The sequence below is a fragment of the Trichechus manatus genome, unplaced genomic scaffold, assembly GCF_000243295.1.
Source record: "Trichechus manatus latirostris isolate Lorelei unplaced genomic scaffold, TriManLat1.0 scaffold00002, whole genome shotgun sequence".
In the NCBI taxonomy this organism is placed as follows: domain Eukaryota; kingdom Metazoa; phylum Chordata; class Mammalia; order Sirenia; family Trichechidae; genus Trichechus; species Trichechus manatus.
Window position 1 is genome coordinate 36,721,816 of NW_004443938.1, and position 25,534 is coordinate 36,747,349.

Consider the following 25,534-nt stretch of genomic DNA (forward strand, 5'->3'; position numbering starts at 1 on the left):
GTTGTGTTAGTAAGGCAGGACCTGATCTACAAGACTGGATTGTGTCCTGAGGCAATCTCTTGAGATATAAAAGACAGAAGTGAGCAGTGAGACAGGGGGACTTCATACCATCAAGAAAGCAGTGCCAGGAGCAGAGTGCGTCCTTCGGACTGGGGTCCCTGCGCGGAGAAGCTCCTAGTCTGGGGGAACACTGATGAGAAGGCCGAGAGAGATAAAGCCTTCCCCTGGAGCTGACACCCTGAATTTGGACTTTTAGCCTACTTTAACTGTGAGGAGATAAACTTCTCTTCATTAAAACCATCCACTTGTGGTGTTTCTGTTATAGCAGCACGAGATGACTAACACAGTATTTCTAACAATTATTCAGCTTATCCTGTTGAGCTTTTTTGGTTGAGAAGAATAATATCTGCAAGTAATGATCATTGTATATTTTATTTTATAAAATTATACCTCTTAAAAAAATTTTAATACCAAAATAGCATCGGCTGGGATTTTCAGAAGGCCATTCTGTAGTGGGAAGAGTTGACAGCCTTATCTTGTTCCTGATTTTTGTGAGAATAACTATAAGGACAAAATTGGCAGTTGTCAGGAAATATGTATTATTCTTCATATTAAGAAAGTACTCTTATATTTTTAGTTTGCAATTATTTTTAATTAGAAATGGATTTTAAATTTTATTTGATGTGTTTGGGGCAACTCTGTTGTTGTTAGGTGCTGTTGAGTTGGTTCCCACTCATGATGACCCTATGTATGACAGAATGAAATACTTCACAGTCCTGCGCCATCCTCACAATCGTTATTATGCTTGAGCCCATTGTTGTAGCCACTGTGTCAGTCCATCTTGTTGAGGGTCTTCCTCTTTTTCGCTGATCGTCTACTTTACCAAGCATGATGTCCTTCTCCAGGGACTGATCCCTCCGGCTAACTTGTCCAAAGTATGTGAGATGTGGTCTTGCTATCCTTGCTTCTAAGGAGCATTCTGGCAGGTTTTCATTGATAATTCTTTTCAGAAGTAGACTGCCAGATCCTTCTTCCTAGTCTGTTTTAGTCTGGAAGCTCAGCTGAAACCTGTCCGCCATGGCTGATCCTGCTGGTATTTGAATACCAGTGGCATAGCTTCCAGCATCAGAGCAACACGCAAGCCCCCACAGTACAACAAACTGACAGACGCTTGAACCTATTGTTGCTGCCACTGTGTCATACCATCTCTAGAAATACTGATAATTTTTTTCCATCAATCCATTGTTGCATTCCCCAAATAAGTTTTAAACTTAGGATATAATGCTTAGTGCTTTTTTTCCATATATTTGTCCATATCCATAAATGAGTTTGAAACTAATTTCAATTTCATTTTGTGACATTATTGTCAAATTTTTATATTAGGTTTATACTACCTTGGTATTGGTTATCTTTGAGCTTTTGAAGAATGTGTATCTGTGGTTATATTTCTCTCTATAGTCATAATTTTCTATACCTTTGCTCTCTTTCTTTCTTAATTATGCTTTCCAGGGACTTGCTATTATTGTTGTTAGGTGCCATTGAGTCAATTTCGACTCATAGTAACACCCTGTGACAGAGTGGAATTGCCCCATAGGGTTTTCTAGGCTGTAATCTTTATGGGAGCAGATTGCCAGATCTTTCTCCCGTGGAGCCTCTGGGTGGGTTTCAACCACCAACCTTTTGGTTAGCAGCCTAGCACTTAAACATTGTGCTACTAGCACTCCTTAGGGACTTGCTAGATGTTAGTTAATTAATTAATTCTAAAACCCAGCTTGGAATTAATTCATAAACTTACCATTTTTGAAAATTTCATTTTATATTTATTGCTTATTGTTATTTTCCACTGATCTGCTTTTTAATTTTTTTTTTAAAACTGAAACTAGTTAACCTTTTTTAATGGTGGAACAGCAAAGAGCATTAGCCCCTGCTTCCCACCATTGCAGACTCTCCTGAGTTTCCAGTAATTATAAATCTCTTTCTTGTTTAAAAAATGCAGCCTTGCTGCATATACATAAAATCACTTCCGGGTAGAATTGCAGATTCAAAATTCAGTGATAAATGAAGAGGGAGAATCCCTATCATTTCCTCATTTCCTCTTTGAGCACTAACTTGTCAAAACCAAAATGTGCTTACTGGGTATGATTTAGGTGTCATCTTTTGGGGACCTTTGTTTTCTGTTTACAGATATCGCTGTGGTGGAGATGAGTGATGCCTTCCGGCAGCCATCCTTGTTTTACCACCTTGGGGTGAGAGAAAGTTTCAGCATGGCCAACAACATCATCCTCTACTGTGATACTAACTCAGACTCTCTGCAGTCACTGAAGGTACCTCACTTATTTCCTCAATGTTTAAGTTTGGTGCTACATTTCAAGGATACTTGGCTGCCATCCAAAAAATTTTATGTAGCTTTTGTTTGTAAAGGGCTGTTTTTGTCAGTCTGATAATTGTGCAGCAATTACTAGCTAAGCTGTGAGGTTTATCTAACATTCAATGTAGAAATTTGATGATCCACAGGTAGGTAAGCACTTAGAGTTGAATTCTGAGTTCCAGTTCAGTTGAGGCGTTGCAGCTGAGGAGGCTGTGTTAATAGGAAGTCATCACTAGGCACAGTGGACAAGGAAAAGGAGATTGCATTAGGCATGGTTAGGCCTCATGCAGTGTCACCATAGCGGATTTCATTGGGCACACTTGTCTCAACTAGAAATACACGTCCTACTGAAAGTCTTCTCTCTCTGAGTAGCAACTCTCACCAGAAAATTGGCATCCTCTTTAACTATGTTTTTTTTATTATTATTAAATTTTTTTATTGTTAAGATAAGGAGCCTGGTGGCACAAGAGTTAAATGCATGGCTCCTAACCAAAAGGTTGGTCATTTGAACCTATCCAGCACCTCTGAGAGATAAAGGCCTGGCAATCTGTTCCTGTAAAGATTTCAGCCTAGAAAACGCTATGGGGCAGTTCTTCTCTGTCACAGGGGGCCTCTATGAGTTGAAAATCGATTCAATGGTCCCTAACAACAACACCAAAAAAAAATATAGATAACACCACATTAGCCAATTCAACATTTTTCATGTATACAATTCAGTGAGCTTAATTACGCCGATCATGTTGTACAACCATCACCAATGTCCTTTGCCAAATTTTTCATCCCCCTAAACAAAAACACAATGCTTTCTGAACAATAATTCTCCCCAGTCTCCTTCCCTCCTGCCCCTAATAACCACTGTTAAACTCTGATCTATATACATTTACAATTCTACGTACTTCATATTATTGAGATCACATACTATCTGTCCCTTTGTGATTGACTCATTTCATTCAGCATGTTTTCAAGGTTCAGTTATTATGGGAGGAGGGCAATAAAACTTGCTGAACTTGTCTACAAAATTCAGCCTGTCCCAATTTCATTATCTCCATTAATAGGAACTTACTGATATGAAGGCATTTCCTCCACTTAAGAAGGTTGCCTAACAGGCTTTTGCCAAGCCAAGTGATTTTACCCTGTGTGATTCTCAGAAAGGCATGAGTTCAGTGAACTCATGCTGAGCCTGATACCATCCAATTCCTTTTGTGAAACTTCAAGCTAGCTTCATGTGGCTTTTTTTCATCTGCAACTTGAAGTTCCCAAATCAAAGCCGACCTTGGAACATAGAGCCCTAGAATCCAGAGCCTTATTTCTAATTGGTATATGAAGATTTCTAACCCAAAACCCAGGTAACACAGTTTTTAGTAGATTTTGCTTTTGTCTGCGTATCTAAAGCACGTGTAGCTTTCTCTGCAAAACCTGCAGAATTTCATTTAGCAAATATGTTTATTGCATGCCAGACGTTGTGCTGGGGTTTGATAGGCATATATCCCTTTTCAGAATGCTCTGAAATAGTTGTAAGAGATTTGCCTACTCTGTCTAAGTCTGTTTTTAACTGGAGTAACCCTCTAAGAAACCTCTTCTTAATTTCCCCCCGGATTTCTTCCTTTAATTAATACATCTTAAAGCTTTGTGACAGTGTAAATTTTTATTGTGGTAAAAAATATGTATAATGACACTTGCCAATTCAACATATTTTACATGTATAAGTCAGTGACACCAATGACATTAATCATGTTGTGCGAGCACCATCATTTGTTGTTGTCAGATACTGTCAAGTTGATTCCAACTCATAGCAACCCTATGTACAACAGAATGGAACACTAGCTGGTCCTGCACCATCCGCACAATCGTTATTATGCTTGAGCCCATTGTTGCAGCCACGGTGTCAGTCCATCTCGTTGAGGGTCTTCCTCTTTTCTGCTGACCCTTTATGCGTGATGTCCTTCTCCAGGGACTGGTCCCTCCTGATAACATGTCCAAAGTACATGAGACAAAGTCTTGCATCCTTGCTCCTAAGGAGCACTCAGACTTATTCGTTCTTCTGGCAGTTCATGATATAGTCAATATTCTTTACCAATGCTATAATTCAAAGGCATTGATTCTTCTTCAGTCTTCCTTATTCATTGTCGTTGCCAGATTTTCCATCACCGTAAACTGATACTGAATGCTTCCTACCTCAGCACTTCTGTAACAGTGTAGTTCTAATTAAACATTTTGATTTGCTGCTATTTACGGCATATGTTAGTAGTTGATAAAGGAGTGAGATTATTTTATTTATTCTTTGCCTTCTTCATTTTTCTTTGGATTAAATTTATTTTCAAAAGTCAGTGTTATGTTCGAGGTTTTTCACTCTGCGCTATTTTTGCTCTTGCCCTACTGGTATCTGACAATTTAATTTTATGGTCATTCTTTCCTTATTAGAAGTTTCTATGGGACAAAGAAACTGGTTTGTTTAATTGTTTTCGGCCGGTCTCTGTACAGGAGTGTTATTGGTACTTGAGTAAAGTAGTTGTTTAAAATGACAAGTAATACCTAAAATGTACTCATTTATCTTAAAAATAATAGCAGCTTGTCGTTGAACACTTACTACTTGCTAGGTACTGTGTGCTTTACTCGCATACACTGTTACATTTAATTCTTAAAACAGCCCTATAAGGTACGTATTCTATCACCATTTTATAGAATAGCAAACAGAGGCTCAAGCAAATTCAGTCATTTGCTCAAGGTGATATAACTAGTAAAATTTGGGTTCAAATCTGCCTGACTCCAAAGCCTGTCCCCCTTAACCGCTAAGCTTTATTGCCCATTACTTCTAGTTGGAGGTATATCAGACATTCCTGCGTAGTTCCTTTAGAAAAACCCATCAACTATACCTCTTGAATTGTTCCATGAAACATACATCCTTTCTTTCTTTTCTCTTCTCCTTCCATTTACTTATATCAGTTTCTGCCAATTCATGGTAACCCCATGTATGTCAGAGTAGAACTGTGCTCCACAGGGTTTTCAATGGTTGATTTTTCTGAGGTAGATCACCAGGCCTTTCTTCCGAGGCACCTCTGGGTAGATTGAACCTCCCACCTTTTGGCGCGTTAACTGTTTGCACTACCCAGAGACTGCTTCATTTACTTAGACTTTGCCATTTCTTTATTTAGCTTGTTTCTAGCCAAATAGGCCATGGTGACTGACTGCAGAGGGCAGAGATATCTGAAGTAGAAAGTGTTTTTTTCAGTCTAACAATTTTATCTGAGTTCCAGAAGTCCCTCAGACCCTCTGCTACTGAGAAAAGTCTGTGTGTGTTTTAAGTTTATTTCTCTTCCAGTTAGTTGATAACTTCTGTTATTCCTACCAGAAAGGAAAACTGCAGTGAAATAAAGTGGAACCAAAGCTATTTATAAATAACATATCTTGTAAGGATTTGTCAAATCAAATAAAAAAGAAGCATCTCATTGTTTTTACAGGGGCAAGGACAGGATTAGAATGTTATTCTTGTCATGTATCCAGCTTTACTTAGGTTAATTCCTTGGAAGTCTAAAAAGTACAGCTGCATCAGTTTTATTTTCATCTACTGTTTTTTGTTGAAGAGAAGCAATTTCTTTTTGACAGGATATTTTCAGGAAGAAAGCATAGAAAAATATATAAATACATATTTTAAGTTTATACTCCTTGAAGAATAATTGATAGAACTATAAAAGTACTATTAAAAATCTATGTCTGAGTTTTTATTTTAGAAAAGATTTTTAGAATCTAATCAAATCGTACACTTGCAATAAGATTTATATTCATTGTTTAAATCATAAGTTCTACCTTATTCTAGTAAGAATGAAATAATTTTTTTCAAAAAAAGATGATCATTGCACTTCAAGAGAAGGAAGTTGATAGAGATTATTTTTTTTAAACCTTGTAACAATCCAATTTTCTTCATCTCATGTCCTTATAAATGTCTGTTGAGAGAGATTCTATGCTGGGATTTACCTTTGCTTGAAAATAGTAAAATGCTAGTAACAGTCCTTTTCTGATTCATTTGATGCATTATGGAAATAATCAGGCCTCTGCTTGGGGTCTCTCAGTAAATGAGGAGAGAAAGTCAGACAGTATGGGCCAATGAGCTGTGGTGTAGATACATGTAACACCTCTGAAGGGCTTGGGAGAAATGAATGGCTGCTGTGTAGAGTGAGGTCTTAATGAACCATTTCTTCTGTCACCTCACCAGGAATTCCTTTATAACAACAGCTTTCAATTCCAATTCTTGTGATCCTCTCCCACCAACTTTGGCTCCCTCTCTTCCTCATGAAAACAAAGCAAAACAAAACAATGAAATACCGCTACACACCATGAGATAGTCAACAATTAAAAGCCCTGATAATAACCTACAGCAAGGCTGTCGAGACTGGGAAACTTATACACTGCTAGTGGGAGTGTATATATTGGTACTACCTGTTTTGTTTTTTTTTAATTGTTGTAATTAAATGTTAAATGCAATTACAAGTTAGTCTCCTATACAAAATTTTTTTAAAATGCATTGTTATGAGACCCTAATTGCTCACCCCATTCTATGACAGCGCGCTCCTCCTTTCCGCCTCTTATTCCCCATGACCATTCAACCAGCTCCTAACTCTCTCTTCCTTCCCATCTCACCTCCGGACAGAAGCTGCCCCTTTGGTCTCTTGTATATACTTGACTAAGAGGCACACTCTTCACGAGTATCACTTTATGTCCCACAGTCCAGTCCAATCCCTGTCTGAAGAGTTGGCCTCGGAAATTATTTTAGTTCTGGGCTGATAGAGAGTCCAGGGGCCGTGCTTTCCAGGACGCCTCCAGTCTCAGTCAGACCGTTAAGTCTGGTCTTCTTACTAGAATTTGAGTTCTGCACCCCATCCTTCTACTGCTCCATCAGGGACCCTCTGTTGTGTTCCCTGTCAGGACGTTCATTGGTGGTAGCCGAGCACCATCTAGTTCTTCTGGTCTCAGGCTGATGAAGTCTCTGGTTTATGTGATACTACCTTTTGAAGAGCAATTTGGCAATATCTAACAGTATCAAATGAATGCTTCATCACATCCCCCCATTGCTGTCTAGTTAATTCCAACTCATAGTGACCCTATATAGGACAGAGTAGAACTGCCCCATAGCATTTCCAAGGCTGCAGTCTTTATGGAAGCAGACTGCCACATCTTTCTCCTGTGGAAGGGCTGGTGGATTCGAACTGCCAAGCTTTCAGTTAGCAGCTGAGTACTTAACCACTGCGGCACCGAGTGTTTCACCAGGACTCAGGAATACCATCCCTGTGTACTGTAAGAAAAAGTCCCTCACATGCATAAGGAATTGTAACCAAGAATGTTTACCTTAAGGTCTTTTGAAATACCTTTCCCCCAAAGAAAATGGTAAATATCCATTAAAAACCAAAAAAAACAAAAACAAAAAACCCATTGCCGTCGAGTTGATTCCGACTCATAGTGAGCCTATAAAAACCCAAAAACCCATGGCCCTTGAGTCAACTCTGATTCATAGCGACCCTATAGGACAGAGTAGAACTGCCCCAAAGAGTTTCCAAGAAGCACCTGGTGGATTCGAACTGCCAACCTTTTGGTTAGCAGCCTTAGCTCTTAACCGCTACACCACCAGGGTTTCCAGTGACTCTATAGCAAGAGTGAATAAATATCTTAGGATATGGTCATTTAACGGAATATTATAGAGCACTCAAAATGAATTAACATGAGCCTTCAATATGAATACATCCGTATGAATATGTATCAAAAACATGTTGAGGGAAAAAACAAATAAGCACGTGTACAGTATGATACCATCTATTATAGAATGTAATCATATATAAGACAATGATTTATCCACCTCTGTGTTATAAAAGAATAGAAGTGCACATGGGAACCATAAACAACAAATTCAGAATGGTTACCTTTTAGGGAGATGGGAGTAGAACAGAATTGGGAGGGGAAGAATTGGGAGGGTTGATGGAGTCTTCAACTATATCTATAATATTTTATTTCTAAAGCTAGGTCATAGGTATATGAGTGTTTGCTAATTTTTATACACCTGGAATATTTCATAATTAACCTTTTTTTAAAAGGAAGAGACAGCTATATTCTTTTGTGTCCATCAGGATAAGTTACATACATTTTGGGCACTTGAATCCCAAAGTGTTTTTAATTTCTTTTTCCTAATGTTCTAGTTGTGGTTAGAAAGCCTGGGATGCATTTCATCTTTCGTTCTGCCCTCAAGGAGGCTTTATTCCCATTTTATCCATTATGGTGTGTGGTGACTCAGCTTGTGCTGAAACGTAGTGGTTATGCTAGATTATTCCTTGTTCAAGGAATTTAATTGCATTTTTTCTCTTTAACATTGCTTGAAAAGGCACTTCACAGATACGATTTTCTTTAATCGACTCTTCTCTATGACAATCTGTCTATATGCTTGCTTCTTCATATATGGTACGTATATATGTGATGACTGAAACCCTTTCTCTGCCTGGATACATCTATTATTTTCTAGATTGGGATATGACTGGCGTGAAATCTTAGGTGCACAGACCAGCATTTGTAACACCAATACTAGATTGATGCTTAAAAGATCATAAGCAATTTTTAGCATTGTAAGTGTGAGAGGAATGAATCTGTAAGCCTAGTAAATGAATTGAGCTTTTCTGCTTATTTTTAGCAGAAATATTTTTCTGCCCAGCTTCTGTTAACGTTAGCTCAATTAATTACTCATGTCCACTTAACACTATGTAAGTGAGAACGCCTTGTCTAGGTTTTTATTAGTAGGGAGGGACTAGGCTTAAATGTTCACATTCCTTTTCATTTTGAAAAATTCAAATTGGAAAGACTGTATTGAAATTTTGGATAAAAATTTTAATGAAAATATTGACTGCACAATGAGTGGAATAGGACTAGAGTGGTCATCAGGAGAACTGGGTTTGAGTCTCTGCCATTCCTGATCATGGATCATTGAGTGAGCCACCTAATTTTCCGGTTCTTCACACACCAAGTGAAAATGATAAGGCCCGTGCTCTTTCCATTCAGGTTTGTGAAGGTCAAATGAGAAAATCTATGTGAATGCATTTTCAAAAACGTAAAGCTATATACATGCAACATGCCATTATTTAACCTTAACCCATTGCTGGCAAGTCGATTCCAGTTCATGGTGACCTTATGTGTGCATGAGCCACTCCATAGGATCTTCAAGGCTGAGACCTTTCAGAAGCAGATCACCAGGCCTTTCTTCCAAGGCACCTCTGGGTGGGTTCAAACCACCAACCTTCTGGTGAGCAGTTGAGTGCTTAACTGTTTGCCACTCAGGGACTCCTATTGAACTTTAGTGTCTGTGTATGAAGTAGGACTCCTTCACTTTCAAGGGCATTAAAGTCTTAAAGGAGACTTAACAAATGCATACTGTGGGAATCAGTTTATCAAACTTGGCAACATGTGGAACGTCTTATGTGATCTATTATTATGTACATTGTCAAATAATACCTTTTAAAATAGCTGATCAGCCCATTTATTCTAAAATAAAAAATTAGTTTTTATTTAAAAACCCAGTCTTTTTGATTATCCAGACTCTAATTTTACATTTGATTAAAAATACGGTTAAATAGAGTTACAATTAAAATCTATCCTGGATATGATCTGTTGGCATGCAGCATCCTTTTCTACCCCACTTCTGGTGACAAATATGGTATCAGTCAGGATTCAGTGCAGGAAATAAACATTGTTCCAAGTACTTCGAGTCATGGGGACAGTGATGGTTTAGTGGTAGGTTTCCCACCTTCTGTGTGGGAGACCTGGGTTCACTTCCCAGCCAATGCGCCTGAAGTGCAGGCACCACTCCTCTGTCAGTGGAGGCTTGCATGTTGCTATGATGCTGAACAGGTTTCAGTGGAGCTTTAAGAGTAAGACAGACTAGAAAGACAAGTCTGGCAATCTACTTCTGGAAATCAGTCCATGAAAACTATGAATCACAATGGTCCGATACTGTTGTGCATGGGGTTGCCATGAGTTTGGGGCCTACTGAACGGCAGCTAACAACAGCAACGTAGCAGTAACGTACCATACTTGCTCATTTAAACAGTTCCATGGTACCTAGGCCCATAATCTTTTATCCATAGGTACAGAGAGACCCAGTCTCCATTATAGCTTATGTGTATGAAATGGGACATGAAGTCTTTTCCTCTGGTATTCACTCATATCCATTGGAAGCAAATGGTTATACTTTTGAAAAGAGCAGTAATGTCCGTGTTGCAAATTTTGTAGATTATACCAGCTTCCAGTAAGTTGGTAAGGACATCAAAGTAATTTTTGTTACAAATATCTCAAAATCAAATTGAATTTTTAGTATGTTTGGTGAATCTACTCAGATTCCAGAATGCTCTTTAACCTATAAAATCTTATTTGTCTTTTTTTGCACTTACACTACTCTTCCTTTTCTTAATGTTTTACCTCCCTTACCAGGGTAAATAACTAAGATTAATTTAGTTTTAGCTTTAGTTATGCACGAAATTAAAATTTCTGTTTTTCCAAAGGTTTATGATTCTTTTAGTTTAACAATGAATTTTTACTGGATTCTTTTCTGCACTTTAGATAACACGTAACTTAAGCAGTGGTACAAAGTATGCATTCAATAAGTTAGGGAAAAGAATCCTTTGCAAATATAATCCTATAAAGTGGTCTAACAATTTGTGAACCAGAAACATTGGCCCTGCCCCCTCTTAACAGTGCTGCCTCTGAACATGCCCACAAATCTCTTGCTTACTCTATGACCAACTGTTGATTCATAAATCGACGCACTCTGTGATCTCCCTGGTTCAATATTGCCATCATACACACTTTTTATTATTACTTCATGGAACCGTTTTTCTTTCTGTTGAGAGAGGAAATAATCTTGTTCCTTTATTTTACTTATTTCGGAAATGACCTAACTTTCATCTGAGCTATAAACGTTCTATCTCAAATTGGGGAAAGAAAGAGGTAATATTGGGGAGGAGCAATAAGGAATATGTGTAAGCACTGCTTTATGAAGATTTTCTCTGAAAATATTGAACTTACAAACTGGATGAATGTTTCTTTCACAGGAGTTGATTTCTCAGTTGTAGAGTCCCTGAAGCTTTAGAAAGGACTCAAGACTGGAGAATCCATTTTTTATGTCAGTTAGCAATATTATGTCTTCTCAGGGGTGATTTGTGCACTGCATAAATTATTCCCTTGTTTTCTTCCTAATTCTTCCATTAACACCCTCCCATCTCTAGTCTCTTACTACTATTTTGTCAAAACCAAAAACCAAACCCATTGCCGTCAAGTCAATTCTGACTCATAGCAACCCATAGGACAGAGTAGAACTGCCCCATAGGGTTTCCAGAGAGCAGCTGGTAGATTGGAACTGCCGACTTTTTGGTTAGCAGCTGTAGCTGTTAACCACTGCACCACCAAGGCTCTGGGGAGAGGGAAATTTATGCTACACAATGAATGGAAGATTTCATCATATTTTCTTAATCGGTAGAGACTATTATCATAGGCCCATAGCTTGAATACCTTAAGGAGCAAGAGTGAATACCTCTGCACACAAGATTGGTGAGTCCAAAAGCCTCCTGACTCCCCCCACAATGGGACAAGGCTTGCTGAATTCTGTTTTTTTTTTTTATTCATTATGAAATAACTACCTGTTTCTGTGAAAGTTGATCTTTGTGGCAGTCTAATCCATCATCCTATTTGGGGCCTTTTAGAATGCATCCTTAAAGGATTATTGAAATTTATGGGTAAAATGTAAGTTGCTATACAGAAGTTTATTATACCTGTAACTTTTCACAAGACAGTTTTTCAAAAAAGAAATATCTGCAGTTGAGTAATAGAGTCCAATTAGGCATTGCAGAAAAGGAACAGCTGGTGACAAAGAAGAGGAGGTTAATTATAATAAACGGTAGCACATTATAAGAAGAAGTTTGTGTTAAGAGGCTGTGTCAAATGCTGTATGTATAAAATGTCACTCAGCAGCATCCTAGACCAATTTAAAGACATGTTATCTATAGTGCAGAGGTTAAGCGCTCAGCTGATAAGAGAAAGGTTGGCAGTGCGAACCTATCCAGCAGCTCTGTGGGAGAAAGACCTGACAATCTGCTTCCATAAAGATTACAGCCAAGAAAACCTGGTGGGGCAATTCTGTTTTGTCACATGGGGTCACTATGAGTTGAAATTGACTCGATGACACCTAGCAACAACAGCAATCTACTTATAGCAGAGTCCTCCCACCAAGATACATTTATTTAAACATGACACAAAATTAATAGGGAAGGAGAAGAGACTGAAATTTCTTTTACGACTACTTTCCAGCCTTGGTATAATTTAACCTGATTTTTTGTGCAGGGTGCTGTAATTGATAGTTGCTCATATTCAAGAGAAGGATATGTTCTTAACACTGACCATAAACGACACAGGCGCAAAATGTCTCTAGGTCTGGTAATGTAGGAATGTAGTTGGGGTTGTTTTTTAAAATACTTATACCTCAGATTGTATATGGCTTTAAAGTGTGTAAAGTGCTTTCATAAACTTACTCCACTTGGGCTTTGCAAACAACACAAGGAGGCAGACAAGTTAGGGACATACTATCCAGACTGTACAGATAGATAAATGTTTTCTTTGCAGATGAGAAGTAAGTCCAGAGAGTTATAGTGACTTGTTAGGGACACACAGAGCCCTAGATTCTTTGACTTGTCATCCAGCACATTTTCTTCTAAGTCTGTCCACAGATTTCATATGTCCTGTTGAAAATACGATTCTCCAGGTTTTTTGTTAGAATATCAAGTTTATGAAAGAAACTTATTGAGCTTTTATGTAAGCAGAACTTGGAAACACAAACGTATTTAGTTTGGTATCATTAAAGCTGGGCTGGTGCTGTGATACTTGGTTGGATTGCTCTTCCTGAGCCCCTCAGCTTCATTTAGCAACATGAAGAAATGGCTTCAGGCTGTTGAGTAAGGGTGTCCCACGTCTTCCTGAGGCCGAGGATGTTCACAACAGCCCATCTGATATTTCCTTGTTTAGGTTTGCAGCACTGAAGTTAGGTAAGAGGATGGAACTCAATGGACTAAGTATAACAATGATTGTGAGGATGGCGCAGGACCAGACAGTTTCGTTCTGTTGTACATAGGGTCGCTGTGAGTCAGAACCTACTCAAGGGCACCTAACAACAGCAACAAGAGAATGGACTTATCAAGTTCCATTGGGGCAGAAAAAGGGATCAGTAGAGAAGACCCAGAAGGCCTTTCTCTGACCAGGAACTCCCAGCCTGCTCCTTTCTCTCAGGGCTTCAAACCATTTTATTCTGCTTCGAACCCCTACTGAGAATGTGCATTTCCACCCCAGATATACTGAATCAGAATCTACATTCTAAGAAGATACCCAGGTGATTCTTACGTATAATAAATTTTGAGAACCACTGCTCTACTAGAGGTTCTCAGAATTGGCCCCTAACCAGCAACATTAACATCACTTGGGAACTTGTTAGAAATACAAATTCTAAAATTAAAAAAAAATTTTAAACTTGTATTGACCAAAAGCTCCCTACAGACTTCAGACACATGTGAAGTTGTAGTGGGGTAATGCCCTGGAATTTATGTTGATTTTATCTTTTCATTTATAGGCACTTTACATGAGAAGTTTCCCTGATGTGATGAGAAACACAGCAGTTATATAGCTATAAATATAGCAGTTCCTTCCTTTTTTTTCTTTCAGTGAGTTTAGTACAAATTAAATACTTCTTTAATCTTCTCTTTTATATGTCCCCAAATGACCTGTCATCTTTAGCCCCCAATGATAATGTTTACTGTTCCCTAAGTGGGCCTTTGCTTTTCCTAGTTCTCCAGCCTGGATCCTCATCTTCTGGCTTTACCTTTGGAAGTCATGTCTGTCATCCAATGCTCATCTTGAGTTCCACCTTCTCTGCCAGTCTTCCCAGACATCCTCAATCTATAGTAACATTTTCTTTCTCTGAGAAACCGTAGCTCCTGCTGTCCATATCACTCTTTCGACTTTCACTGTGTGCATACATGCATGTGCACCCAGCCTGATAGTGTTTCTTTTCAAATGTGTACATGTCGTTTTATCAACAAGATTGGCAGGTCTTGATGGGTATTGTTTAGAATTTTAGATGGCTCTATAAAGTTTTGTTTACTCCTCTGTTATCATTAAACATTCAGCACTCTTAGATTACTGCTCTAAGCCAAAGCCCTCACTGGTTTCCCTTTGTTCCTTCCGTTAATGTCAAGTCCCAGTCCTGGACTGAAGGATGACTCTGGTCAGCTGGGCCTAGCATCACTACTCTCTTACCTTACCAGATCCAGCCCTCTCCTTAGCCAGATGGACCCACCCTTGAGACTCCACAAATGCCTTCCATTCCTTGTTTCCATGACAACATATATGCCATCTTTTCTGATATGATGACCTGTTTTGTCTTTTCTAAATTATGATTCCCCAACCTCATTGAGGCCCTTATACCACTAGCTTTTCTAGTTTGTGTCCCCCAGGTCTCTTTTCATTTTAACCTCTAGGAGTAACAGTAATGACAGCTATCTCTTACTGAGAGTTTTCTATGTGCCAGAGGGTGGTGCAAACAGTTAAAGTACTCGGCTGCTAATCAAAAGATTGGAGGTTCCAGTTCACCCAGAGTTGCTTCAGAAGAAAGTCCTGGTGATATACTTCTTAAAAATCAGTCATTGAAAACACTGTGGAGCAAAGTTCTACTCTGACTCACATAGGGTCGCCACCGGTTGGGGTTGACTTGAAGGCAACTGTTCCCCCCTGCCCTCCCCCACCCACCACGTGCCAGACAGAAAATGGCTACATTACTTTGCATGCTCTCAGTTACTCCTCACAACCTAGAAGATAGAGACATTGCCCTCACCGCCCTGTATTTATCTCATTCTACTATTACATAAGATACACTAATGACTATTTTTTGCCAGATGCCGTTATGATCTACATGTGGATTTACACACTCTGATTAGCAGCCACTACCTTTTGTTTCTAGCTGTGTAGAGTACAGCAGGCTGCTTATTCCCCTCCCAGGACATGAGTGAAGTTGTGCTCAGAGAAAGAAAACTCATTTTAACCTTTTCCCAAATATCATGGCTGATCAGGTAATTCTGCAGCATAAATATTTGGCAGAAATGATTTTTAATTATTCAGTTTTTGAATTTTTTATGTTTATGCTATTTTCCTTAAACCACAGACAATACTTTTGTGTTTTTCTATCTAATGGTAAACTTCTCAGATGCAGGAACTTAGTCTGTACTCTCTGAAATTTCTAATTGCTAATACAATTGTTAATAAAAATTTTCCCACGTGGAGAGGTTTGATAAAAATTATTTAATTGATTGGTTTTGTATTAACTTTTTCTTTACTTTTTTTTTTCTTTCTATTTTTTCAGGAAATCATTTGCCAGAAGAATACCGTGAGTATTTTACTTAAACTTTTCAGAAATTTTTTATCTATCCTTTTCTATCAACTAATCTCTGACATTTTTTCATTTTTACAAATTATTAATTCTTCGTTATTCCTGTTTAGAGTTTCTGACATTTTAATATAAATATGGTTATTTTATCTAAATGTTCTATTTTAATGTGACTTATTAATAATAATAAACACTAATACCTGTTTTTTGCTATATATAATAATAATGTTTTGGGAAAAAAATCCATACTGTATCCAATGCTGTAGAATTATAAGTGATGCAAAAGCAGTATACACACAGACATACGTGTATGTGTCTATATATAGATGTGTATGTATGCATATGTATAGATATATATATAGAGAGAGAGAAAGAGGAAGGAGAGAGAGAGAGAGAGATTAATTTAAGGTCCCAAGTATCTAGTCGGCCTTTGAGATCACTCTACAGAATTCCTTCCCCCCCACCACAGAATTGAAACAGAAGGTAAGAAGCAAGGAATAAAAATAAATTTTTAAAATACTGCATGAAGAAAAATATTAATATACAGTGGAAACAGCCTTGTTATACCAATGGTTTTATTTTTCATTTTAGAAAGTAAGCCAGTATTTTAAAACCTTAAAGAACGTTTATCTCCAGCTTAGAGTAGGAGTAATATACTACATGAAGATCTGCATACGATTCAATTTAAGATGATGAGATGAAAAATACAATTGATAGTTTTTCCTTGGGTCCAAAATTAAAACATTTCTGCTTGAGATTTCACCTGGACAGAGACTCACAGCAGCATAAATAATGTCACCGTTATAAACACTTACCCTTTGCATCTCAACAGGAAATGAGCAATTATTGCTTCATGCTTCAGTTCAGGGTAACAAATTTTATTAAACAAATGTTGATTGACCATGTCCTCTATGCCAGGCTTTGGGCTTGGTGCCCCTAGGGATGTCCAGTTCAGTTTGATTTGGAGGTTGAAAGTGGAAACAACCGTATTTGTATTTTTTCCATGAGTCAACAAATGAGAAGTGCCACATTCTAGTTGGGGAGATGGTCAACAGACAAATAAACAAATGAGAAAACTAATGCAGGGCGATGTGCTACCTCCAGGTAGTCATGGAAGGCCTTTCAGAGGAGGTAGCATTTACCAGGGGCATCCTTGGGTAGTGCAAATAGTTAATGGATGTGCTTGGCTGCTAATCGAAAGGTTGGAGAGTTGAATCCACCCAGAGAGGCCTCAGAGGACAGACCTGGCAATTTACTTCTGAAAAATCAGCCATTGAAAACCCTGCGGAGCACAGTCCTACTCTGACACAACGTGGGGTTGCCATGAGTCAGAATCAGCTAGACGGCAACTGGTACTGGTAGCATTTACCTGAGACCTGAGTTACAGGAAGGTGCCAGTCATGCCCAGCAATGGTTTTGATGTGTGAGGAAGCAGGTTGATAAAAGGACCAAATATTGCACATTATGAGCACAGTGGCCACTGAGCTGAGAAAACTCTTGTTGTGTTTTGGGTGTCAAGTGTCCTTATAAAAAGTTGAATATTTTGAGCATATATTTAAATATGTTGAAATGCTGAGAGCATTTCTCCCCAGAAACTTGATTCATTTTCCACACACACTTAGTTCACTTTTATGTAGCCTTTATAAATTGGAAAACAGACTGAGCATTATTGATTTTTTTTAAACTAGTGAAGTTAATTAGGTAGTATACGACTGGATTTTGAGCTAAGGGTTTCTAGAACAAGCATGAGCCAGAGAGATCGATTTTGTTATTTTTATGACCATAGCTTATTGTTTTGAAATTGAAGGAAATGTGGTCTTTTTCTTTCAAGAAGCAAGTTTAAATAGTTTAGAATTACTACCTTATTAATAAAAGGTTGTTGCTGCACCTGAGGTATCTGCTGTTGATCACACTGTGATTGTTTTTAATTGCTTTGGAGTTTTGCTTTAGTTATTTCAAACTCTGGGTTCATTAGTACCATGCAAACAGCTTGCATTAGTAACTTTTCTAAGTTATATGCTGGCCAACTTGGGAAATAAATGTTCCCATAGTATTGTTGTTCTTAGATGATGTTGAGTCAATTCCGACTTGTAGAGACCTTGTATGACAGAGTAGAACTGCTCCATAGGGTTTTCCTGGGCTGTAATCTTTATGGGAACAGATTACCAGGTCTTTTCTCTGTCAGAGCGGCTGAGTTCGAACCAACGACCTTTCAGTTAGTGCTGAGTGCTTAACCATTGTGCCACCAGGGTTCCTGCCATATTATTAGTTTTCTTCATTTTGGAAAAGTGCTTTTTTCAGCAGTTAGTATCTATTTAAAAAATACAACACCACCACAACCAACCCTCACATTTTCCCCCCAGTATGTGCTGGGATCTGTTTTTTCAGCTTAGGCCTAATTGTACCCATGTGTCTCCTGCAGCTTATCTCTCTCCCCTTCTTTTCTGACATAATAATTGCAGTCCCTGGGTAGTGCAAAATGGTTAATGGTGCTCGGCTGCTAAACAAAAGTTTGTAGGTTTGAGTCCACCCAGAAGCTCCTCAGAAGAAGGCCTGGTGATCTACTTCCAAAAAGTCAGCCATCGAAAACCGCATGTAACACAGTTCTACTCTGACACACATGGGGTTACCATGAGTCATTGATAGCAACTGTTAATAACTGGAAATTGAAAAAAAAAAAATCTGTTGCCTTAGGAACGTAAGGAAGGGACTCCTATGAGTCTCTAAGTTCCAGTGAAACCAGAAACTTAAGAAAATTTGAATATTTTCAACAAGGATTCTGAGACCTTATATCATACATAGAGTTTGAAGAAGACTGTTCCAGGAATCTGTTGTTTCTCTGTTTTTTTTTGTGTAACTCTAACTTTTTTCTCTTTACCCCCTCACTGCTTAATCCACACCCAGACATCTGCTAGTCATTCTTTCCCAGAATTAGTTTTACACAGATGCATTATTCCCCAGTGCCCAGTATTTCAATAATAATGTGTTATGTTTCATGTCTTATAAAGTGCAGATACATGTGGTATTAAGACTTCTGAGGATACACAACTTTATCCAGCAGCAGAAGAATAATATTCTATAACTTGAATAGTGTTTTTCTGGTTTATTGCCTTTTCATCTATTCTAATTTTGTGACTTAGAAGATTCAGAATATTTTCATTTGTAATGTTGAGTTATAGCACTTATCTAAAACAGAAACATTTGATTCTGTATCTGTCTTTTATAACCCATTCACTGTTTAATCTCTAGAAGCTTTGGAAAGCAACCTTTCTTCTTAGACCATGGCTTGAGTAAAAGGATTAAATTGGGTGGACATGCTACAGGATCTTGGTAACATTTTAGAAACAGAATATACTCATTTTCCCTCTTCCTGACTAGCCTTCCAGTTATTGTTCCATGAAAGAGTATTTGAAGAAGGTAACAATTTAATGTACTTGATTTAAAAATCAAATCTCAGACTATTGAGGTTCTTCTCATACTTTTAACTGGAAGTCAAGTCTTGTTGCTATTTCACTAACGTACAACAAGTGCCTCAGTGTATAATATGTTCATAAATAATTAAGTCTGCCTGTAAGGGCGTTTGGCACTGCTTGTCTGTTTGCTGTGAGGTGGTGAACTTGGCTGATGCGGGGTTACGAGGGAAGGTGACCTGAAGCACAGGGTTGGAGAGCAGGCATGCCAGCCTGGGAAGCCCACTGAGGAGGGTATGAGACTCCTTGGAGGTAATGGCATGAGGTCTAGAGAGAGAGAGTCCTTCGGCTAGAGTCCCAAACAAATTACAGACCAGCTGTGTGACCTCTCTACTCCTCACCTGTTTCCTCACCTGTAAAGTGGAGATAATAGCACCTTCCTCCATGAGTCACTGTGCACTTAGGACCAGTCCTTGGCACATGCGGGTCGTGAACAAATGTTTGCTCTATTAGTTTAGTTCTAAGGGTAAGAGGAGTTATGTATTGTTCTCCATAGTGCTGATAAGGCTGGAGACCAATAACTTAGACTCCTTGGGCTCCCTGTTTGTTTTTTTTTTAGTTGCTGTTGAGTCACTTCTGACTCAGGGTGACTCAATGTGTGCCAGAGTAGAACCTTGCTCTGTAAAGTTTTCAGTGGCTGATTTTTAGAAGTAAATCACTAGTAAATCTTTCAAGGCACCTCTGGGTGGACTGGAACAACCAACCTATCAGTTAGTAGTTGAGCACATTAACTGTTTGTACCACCCAGGAGCTCCCTAAATGATGATAAATAGGGTTTTTCACATATCACATTCTAGTTCTCAGCCCTCTGCTTTTTTCTTTCTCACTTGCCTCTCTCTCACAGGTCTCTCCCATTCCCTTAGATTCAACCATATCAGATAATTCCTCAGGTCTGTTTTTTACTTGAATTTCTTTTACATTCCAATCACATTATTTCCAACTTTCTTTTGGACATTTTCACTTAGGCATCCTGCTTCCCTTCAATCCCAACTTCTCTAAAAGTAGACACTCTAGCCTACCCACCCAATGGGTTCTGCTTTCTGAATTCTTGCTTTCTCTTAATGATAGCATTCTTTTTCAGGTAGCCCCAATTTAAGACTGTAGAGTTACTTAGACTCCTTTTTCTTTGTCTTTCTCAATATTATAACCAGTTACTACACCCTGTTGGTTTTCATTTTAACATTGAGTACATGCATCTGAATTACCACTGCTGCCCATCTGGTCGGAAACCCTGATGGCCTAGTGGTTAATAGCTACGGCTGCTAACCAAAAGATTGACAGTTGGAATCCACCAGGCACTCCTTGGAAACCACATGGGGCATTTCTACCCTGTCCTGTAGGGTCACTATGAGTTGGAATCAACTCCACGGCAATGAGTTTTGGCCCATCCAGTCATGCTTTGTAGCTGCCTACCTAATTTCCTCCAATTGTGCTTCTCTGTCTTTCAGTGTATCCTGTTATCTGTGCGAACTGTCAAAATGCATAGATTTGATTGTGCTTTTTTCCTTTCAATCCTTCCATCAGTCCCCGTGGCCCAGAATATATAATTTAAAATCTGTAGCTTTGCATTCAGTTCCTTTCCGTGAGCCCTAAGTTCTAGTCAGACTTCCTCACTCAGGGGTGCCCACTCCAATCTCCCCTTTCCTCTTCCCAGCTTTGCTTTTATTTGCAGTAGGTGCCCTCGCTTGGCATCTTCTAGGAGAAGATAGAAGGTCGGCATGCCTAGATCCTAATGAGTGAGGGCATGGGATGAGGTTAGAGAGATATGCAGGGTTGGGATCATTCAGGTCCTCATACACTACGTTGAGGTGATTTGTCTTTACTCCAGAGTAAGTAATGGGGTTTTAAGCAGCTGAAGGAGGTGATCTGATGTGGGTTGTTAAACAATCACTTTGACAACTGGGTAGAGAATAAATTGGAGGGCAAAAGTGGAAGCATGGAGACCAGTTAAAAGCCAGTTACAAGGGCTCAGTCAGGCCAGGTATGTTGGTGACATGGACTAAAGTGCTGACAGAGAAGATGGAGGAAAATGGACAAATATGAGCTCTGTTTTACAGTTAGAATAGACAGGACATTGACTGGATATGGGAGATGCAGGTAATGGAAGCGCCAAGGATATCTTCTGAGTCTCTGAGTAATTAGAGATGAGTGGAGCCATTGACTGAGCTAGAGCAGCCTGGAGGGAGTAGCTTCATTCTGATGTCACCCACATTATTGCCTGTCACGTGGGAATTGCTTAATAAATGTTAGCTCTTACTATTTTTAAGTGTGTATGCCATGTCTCTATGACTGAATATTAAGTTCTCCTAAGACCAAAGACTGTGTTTTAAACTACTTTGTTTTTCCTACTGCATACATCATGAAAGATGGTGCTATGAATGGAATTGTGTCCCCTAAAAATATGTGCTGTAAGTCCTAACCTCTATGCCTGTAGTTATAATCCCATTTGGGAATGGGTTGTCTTTTATGTTAATGAGGCAGGATTAGTGTAAGGTGTATCTGGAGCCAATCTCTTGAGATATAAAAGAGATTAAATGCAAGCTAGCAAAGAGATGGGAGAAGAGTGATGCCAAACACATAAAGATCGCCCAGGAGCAGAAGCTCAGAAGAGACGAGGACCTTCTTCCAGAGTTGGCAGAGAGAGAAAGCCCTCCTCTAGAGCTGTCACTCTGAATTAGGACTTCTAGCCTCCTGAACTGTGACAAACTAAATTTCTGTTTGTTAAAGCTACCTACTTACGGTATCTCTGTTATAGCAGCACGAGATAATTAAGACAGATAGTGAATAAGTATTTAATTGATTGATAGAAACTATTCCATGCTTTTTTTGTTTCATCTATAAGTCTTAATTATTTGAAGAGAGCAATTAAAGAAATTAGGGGAAATTTCCATTTTCATAGTTCCTAAGTAAGAAATGAGATTTTTCTATTTTCCTTTGCGTGCAGAAATGCTATTTAAAATGAGCCACTGACATAAGACATGGGATTACGTCAGTGTGGAGTCTACAGGCTTGCTCACCATCTTCTGTGCCTCTTCTCTCCACAGATGTGCACTGGGAACTACACGTTTGTTCCTTACATGATAACTCCACATAACAAGGTCTACTGCTGTGACAGCAGCTTCATGAAGGGGTTGACAGAGCTAATGCAACCGAACTTCGAGCTGCTTCTTGGACCCATCTGCTTACCTCTTGTGGATCGTTTTATTCAGCTTTTGAAGGTGGCACAAGCAAGTTCTAGGTAAAGTTTAATAGTGCCATTTGGTAATAATTTGTTGTTGTTAGTTGCCATTGAGTCGGCTCCGACTCATGCTGACCTTATGTATAACGGAACCAAACATTGCCCGGTCCTGTGCCATCTTCATGATTGTTGGTATGTTTGAGTCCAGGCTGTTGTGTCTGTCCACCTCATTGAGGGTTTCTCTCAATTTCTTCGACCCTCTTCTTTACCAAACATGATGTCCTTTTCTAGTGACTGGCCTTTCCTGATTTGTCCAAAGTAAGCAAGTCAAAGTCTCACTATCCTTGCTTCTAAGGATAATAATGAAGTGTTGTTCTATTCATATTTGGATGTTTTATCAGATGTACGTAGATATCCAGTACACAGCTAAGAATCGGGAAAAATGCATAGTACCTTGTAAGTGGGTAAATAGATGCTGTATAGCTCACATGTTACATGATTTTATTTACTTTACTCACAGAAGAACAAACTGATAGCAGCCCAATAAATAAATAAATAAACAACTGACTGTTAACTGCTTTACAGTATTGGTAGAGCTAAAGTATATTCAAAGCAAGTACAGAAACATCATTAGAATAACTATCCAGGGACTTTTAGTGTAAGTGCAAGAACTCTGCAAAAATTGCCGAGGGCATTTTATTATGTTTTAGTTAAGGACAATCACTTATATTAATAAATGATGATGCTGAGTCACAAAGTAAAGGTTGTATTGTGTTCAAAGCATAGGTACATCTAATTTATTTAGAATGATTTCTACTGAAAACAGTACGATGAAAAACAAAGTTCTGGCATTCTAAGGGATAACTTGCAGTTCCTTGGAAAATTTATTAATATGGAGTATCTCCACCTTTAATTTTTTCTGAAACAATAAAGGGTATTAAAAGAAATACATGCACTCCAGAATTTTTTAATAATGCCAGATCTATGAGACATTCATTCTGTGTATCTTAATGAATTGAAAGCCACTAATGCTATAAAGGAAACCCTGGTGGTGTAGTGGTGAAGAGCTACGGCCGCTAACCAAAAGGTTGGCAGTTCGAGTCCACCAGGCACTCCTTGGAAGCTTAATGCTGTAAATGTCATTCATTTTCTTATAAAATTATTGGTTTTTATTCAGATCGTTTGTAACTAAAAGCAAGTGTTAATTCTTTGAAATGTGTGTTTTCTCCCCAGCCAGTATTTCCGGGAATCTATACTCAATGATATTAGGAAAGCTCGTAACTTGTACACTGGTAAAGAATTGGCAGCTGAATTGGCAAGAATCCGGCAGCGAATAGACAATATCGAAGTCTTGACAGCAGATATTGTGATAAATCTCTTACTTTCTTACAGAGACATTCAGGTGAGAAGATGCTTATTGTCATGTAACATGCTGGAGGAAGAGAGTGTTAACTGCAAAACTTCCTGTCAGCTAATAAGTAATTCACGTTTCTACATGGGATTTTTTTAAATTGACTATCCTAGCTTTCCATCTGGAGCCCTAGTGGTGCGGAAGTTAAGAGCCCGGCTGCTAACCCTGTGGGCCAGTTCTGCTCTGTCCTATAGGATCACTAGGGGTCAGAATTGACTCCATGGCAACGAGTTTTTAGCTTTCCATCCCTTGATTTTAAGATGAATGAAAAAGATATGAGATAATCATCACTGATTGTGAAAGCCTCGTATGGTAAAGGTCTAACTCTTTTCTCCAAAAGAATAAAAAGAAAAAGCTGCAAGTATAGCTACACTGTGGACAGTCTGTTCTAGTCTGTTAGCCTCAGGCACACCTGTCAGTCAAGTAATGAAAGCTTTGTTCTGGCAAATAGCAGAAATTTTTAGAGCTTGTTGGGCATATCTTTTCCTCCTTGAAAATGTGTTTCTTGAAATTGATAGTGCTAGATTTAACTAGCCAGAAGCGAGAAATATTCAGTTGCTTAATTATAAACTTTTAAATTATATAATATAAAACACTGAAATGTTTTATCATTTCATGTTATGTCCTTTTCATTGACATGTCTTAATATTTTTAAAATGTCATAAGGAGAATAAAATCTCCTAATTTACTTATTAGGTTCCTTCAGTAAAGTTTAGTGGCATCTGGTTTCTTTTTCCCATGCCCAACCTCTCAGGTCCATGGAAAACTTTATGTAAGCAAGAGAGCTTCACAATATGCAAACCTGTGGCATTCAGGATCCATGGCCAGAGTAGCTTAAGTCAGGTCTCTTGTTGAAATGAAACCGTTTTATTACCTATAATAGAAGTTCAATCAGTTATTCCATGTCCTTGAAAATTATGGAAATTGTTTCCCTGAAAGTAATTGATAGAACACTGGATACCAAGAATTTGACTTCATGGAGATAAGTAAGCTGCCTAGACTTAGACCCACCAAAAACCAAACCCACTGCTGTTGAGTCGATTCCAAGTCATAGCGACCCCATAGGGTTTCTGAGGTTGTAAATCTCTACAGAAGCAGACTGCCACATCTTTCTCCCACAGAGCCACTGGTGGTTTCGAACTACCAACCTTTTGGTTAGTAGTGGATTGCTTTAGCCACTGTATCACCAGGGCTCCTAAGACTTAGATGGTATAGCATTATCATGCTAAGTTTTGTTTGTTTGTTCTTTCTGATGTAGTAAGTCTGTATTTTGTCTGATGTGGTAACTACACACAAACACACATACACATACACATACCTACATGTTGTTGTTGTTAGCTGCCGTCCAGTCAGTCCCAACTTATGGCAACCCCATGCACAATGGGATGAAAGGCTGTCCATTACTGCATCATCCCATGATAGGTTATGGATTGGATCTTTGTGATTCATAAGGCTTTCATTGGATGATTCCCAGAAATAGATTAACAAGCCTTTCTTCCTAGTCCATCTTAGTCTGGAAGCTCTACTGAGACCTTTTCAGCATCATAGCAACACACAAGCCTTCACTGGCAGCTGGGTGGTAGCTGTGCATTGGCAGGGAATTGAACCAGCCTCCCACATGAAAGGCAAAAATTCTACCAGTGAAGCACCACTGCCCCCC

General features: G+C 38.7%; 1 protein-coding gene across 7 annotated transcripts in view; it reads left to right on the plus strand.

Moving 5' to 3' along the window:
* The window catches only part of MAP3K5 (mitogen-activated protein kinase kinase kinase 5), a 239,520-nt gene that overhangs the window by 83,855 nt on the left and 130,131 nt on the right, over positions 1–25,534 (plus strand). For all 7 annotated transcript variants that reach the window (XM_023729862.1, XM_004368890.3, XM_023729852.1 and 4 more), the window contains exons 2-5: positions 2,185–2,324; positions 15,792–15,815; positions 22,330–22,523; positions 23,697–23,865. In XM_023729862.1, the coding sequence (XP_023585630.1) occupies positions 2,185–2,324; positions 15,792–15,815; positions 22,330–22,523; positions 23,697–23,865 (527 nt within the window). The remainder of the gene's footprint in view (positions 1–2,184; positions 2,325–15,791; positions 15,816–22,329; positions 22,524–23,696; positions 23,866–25,534) is intronic.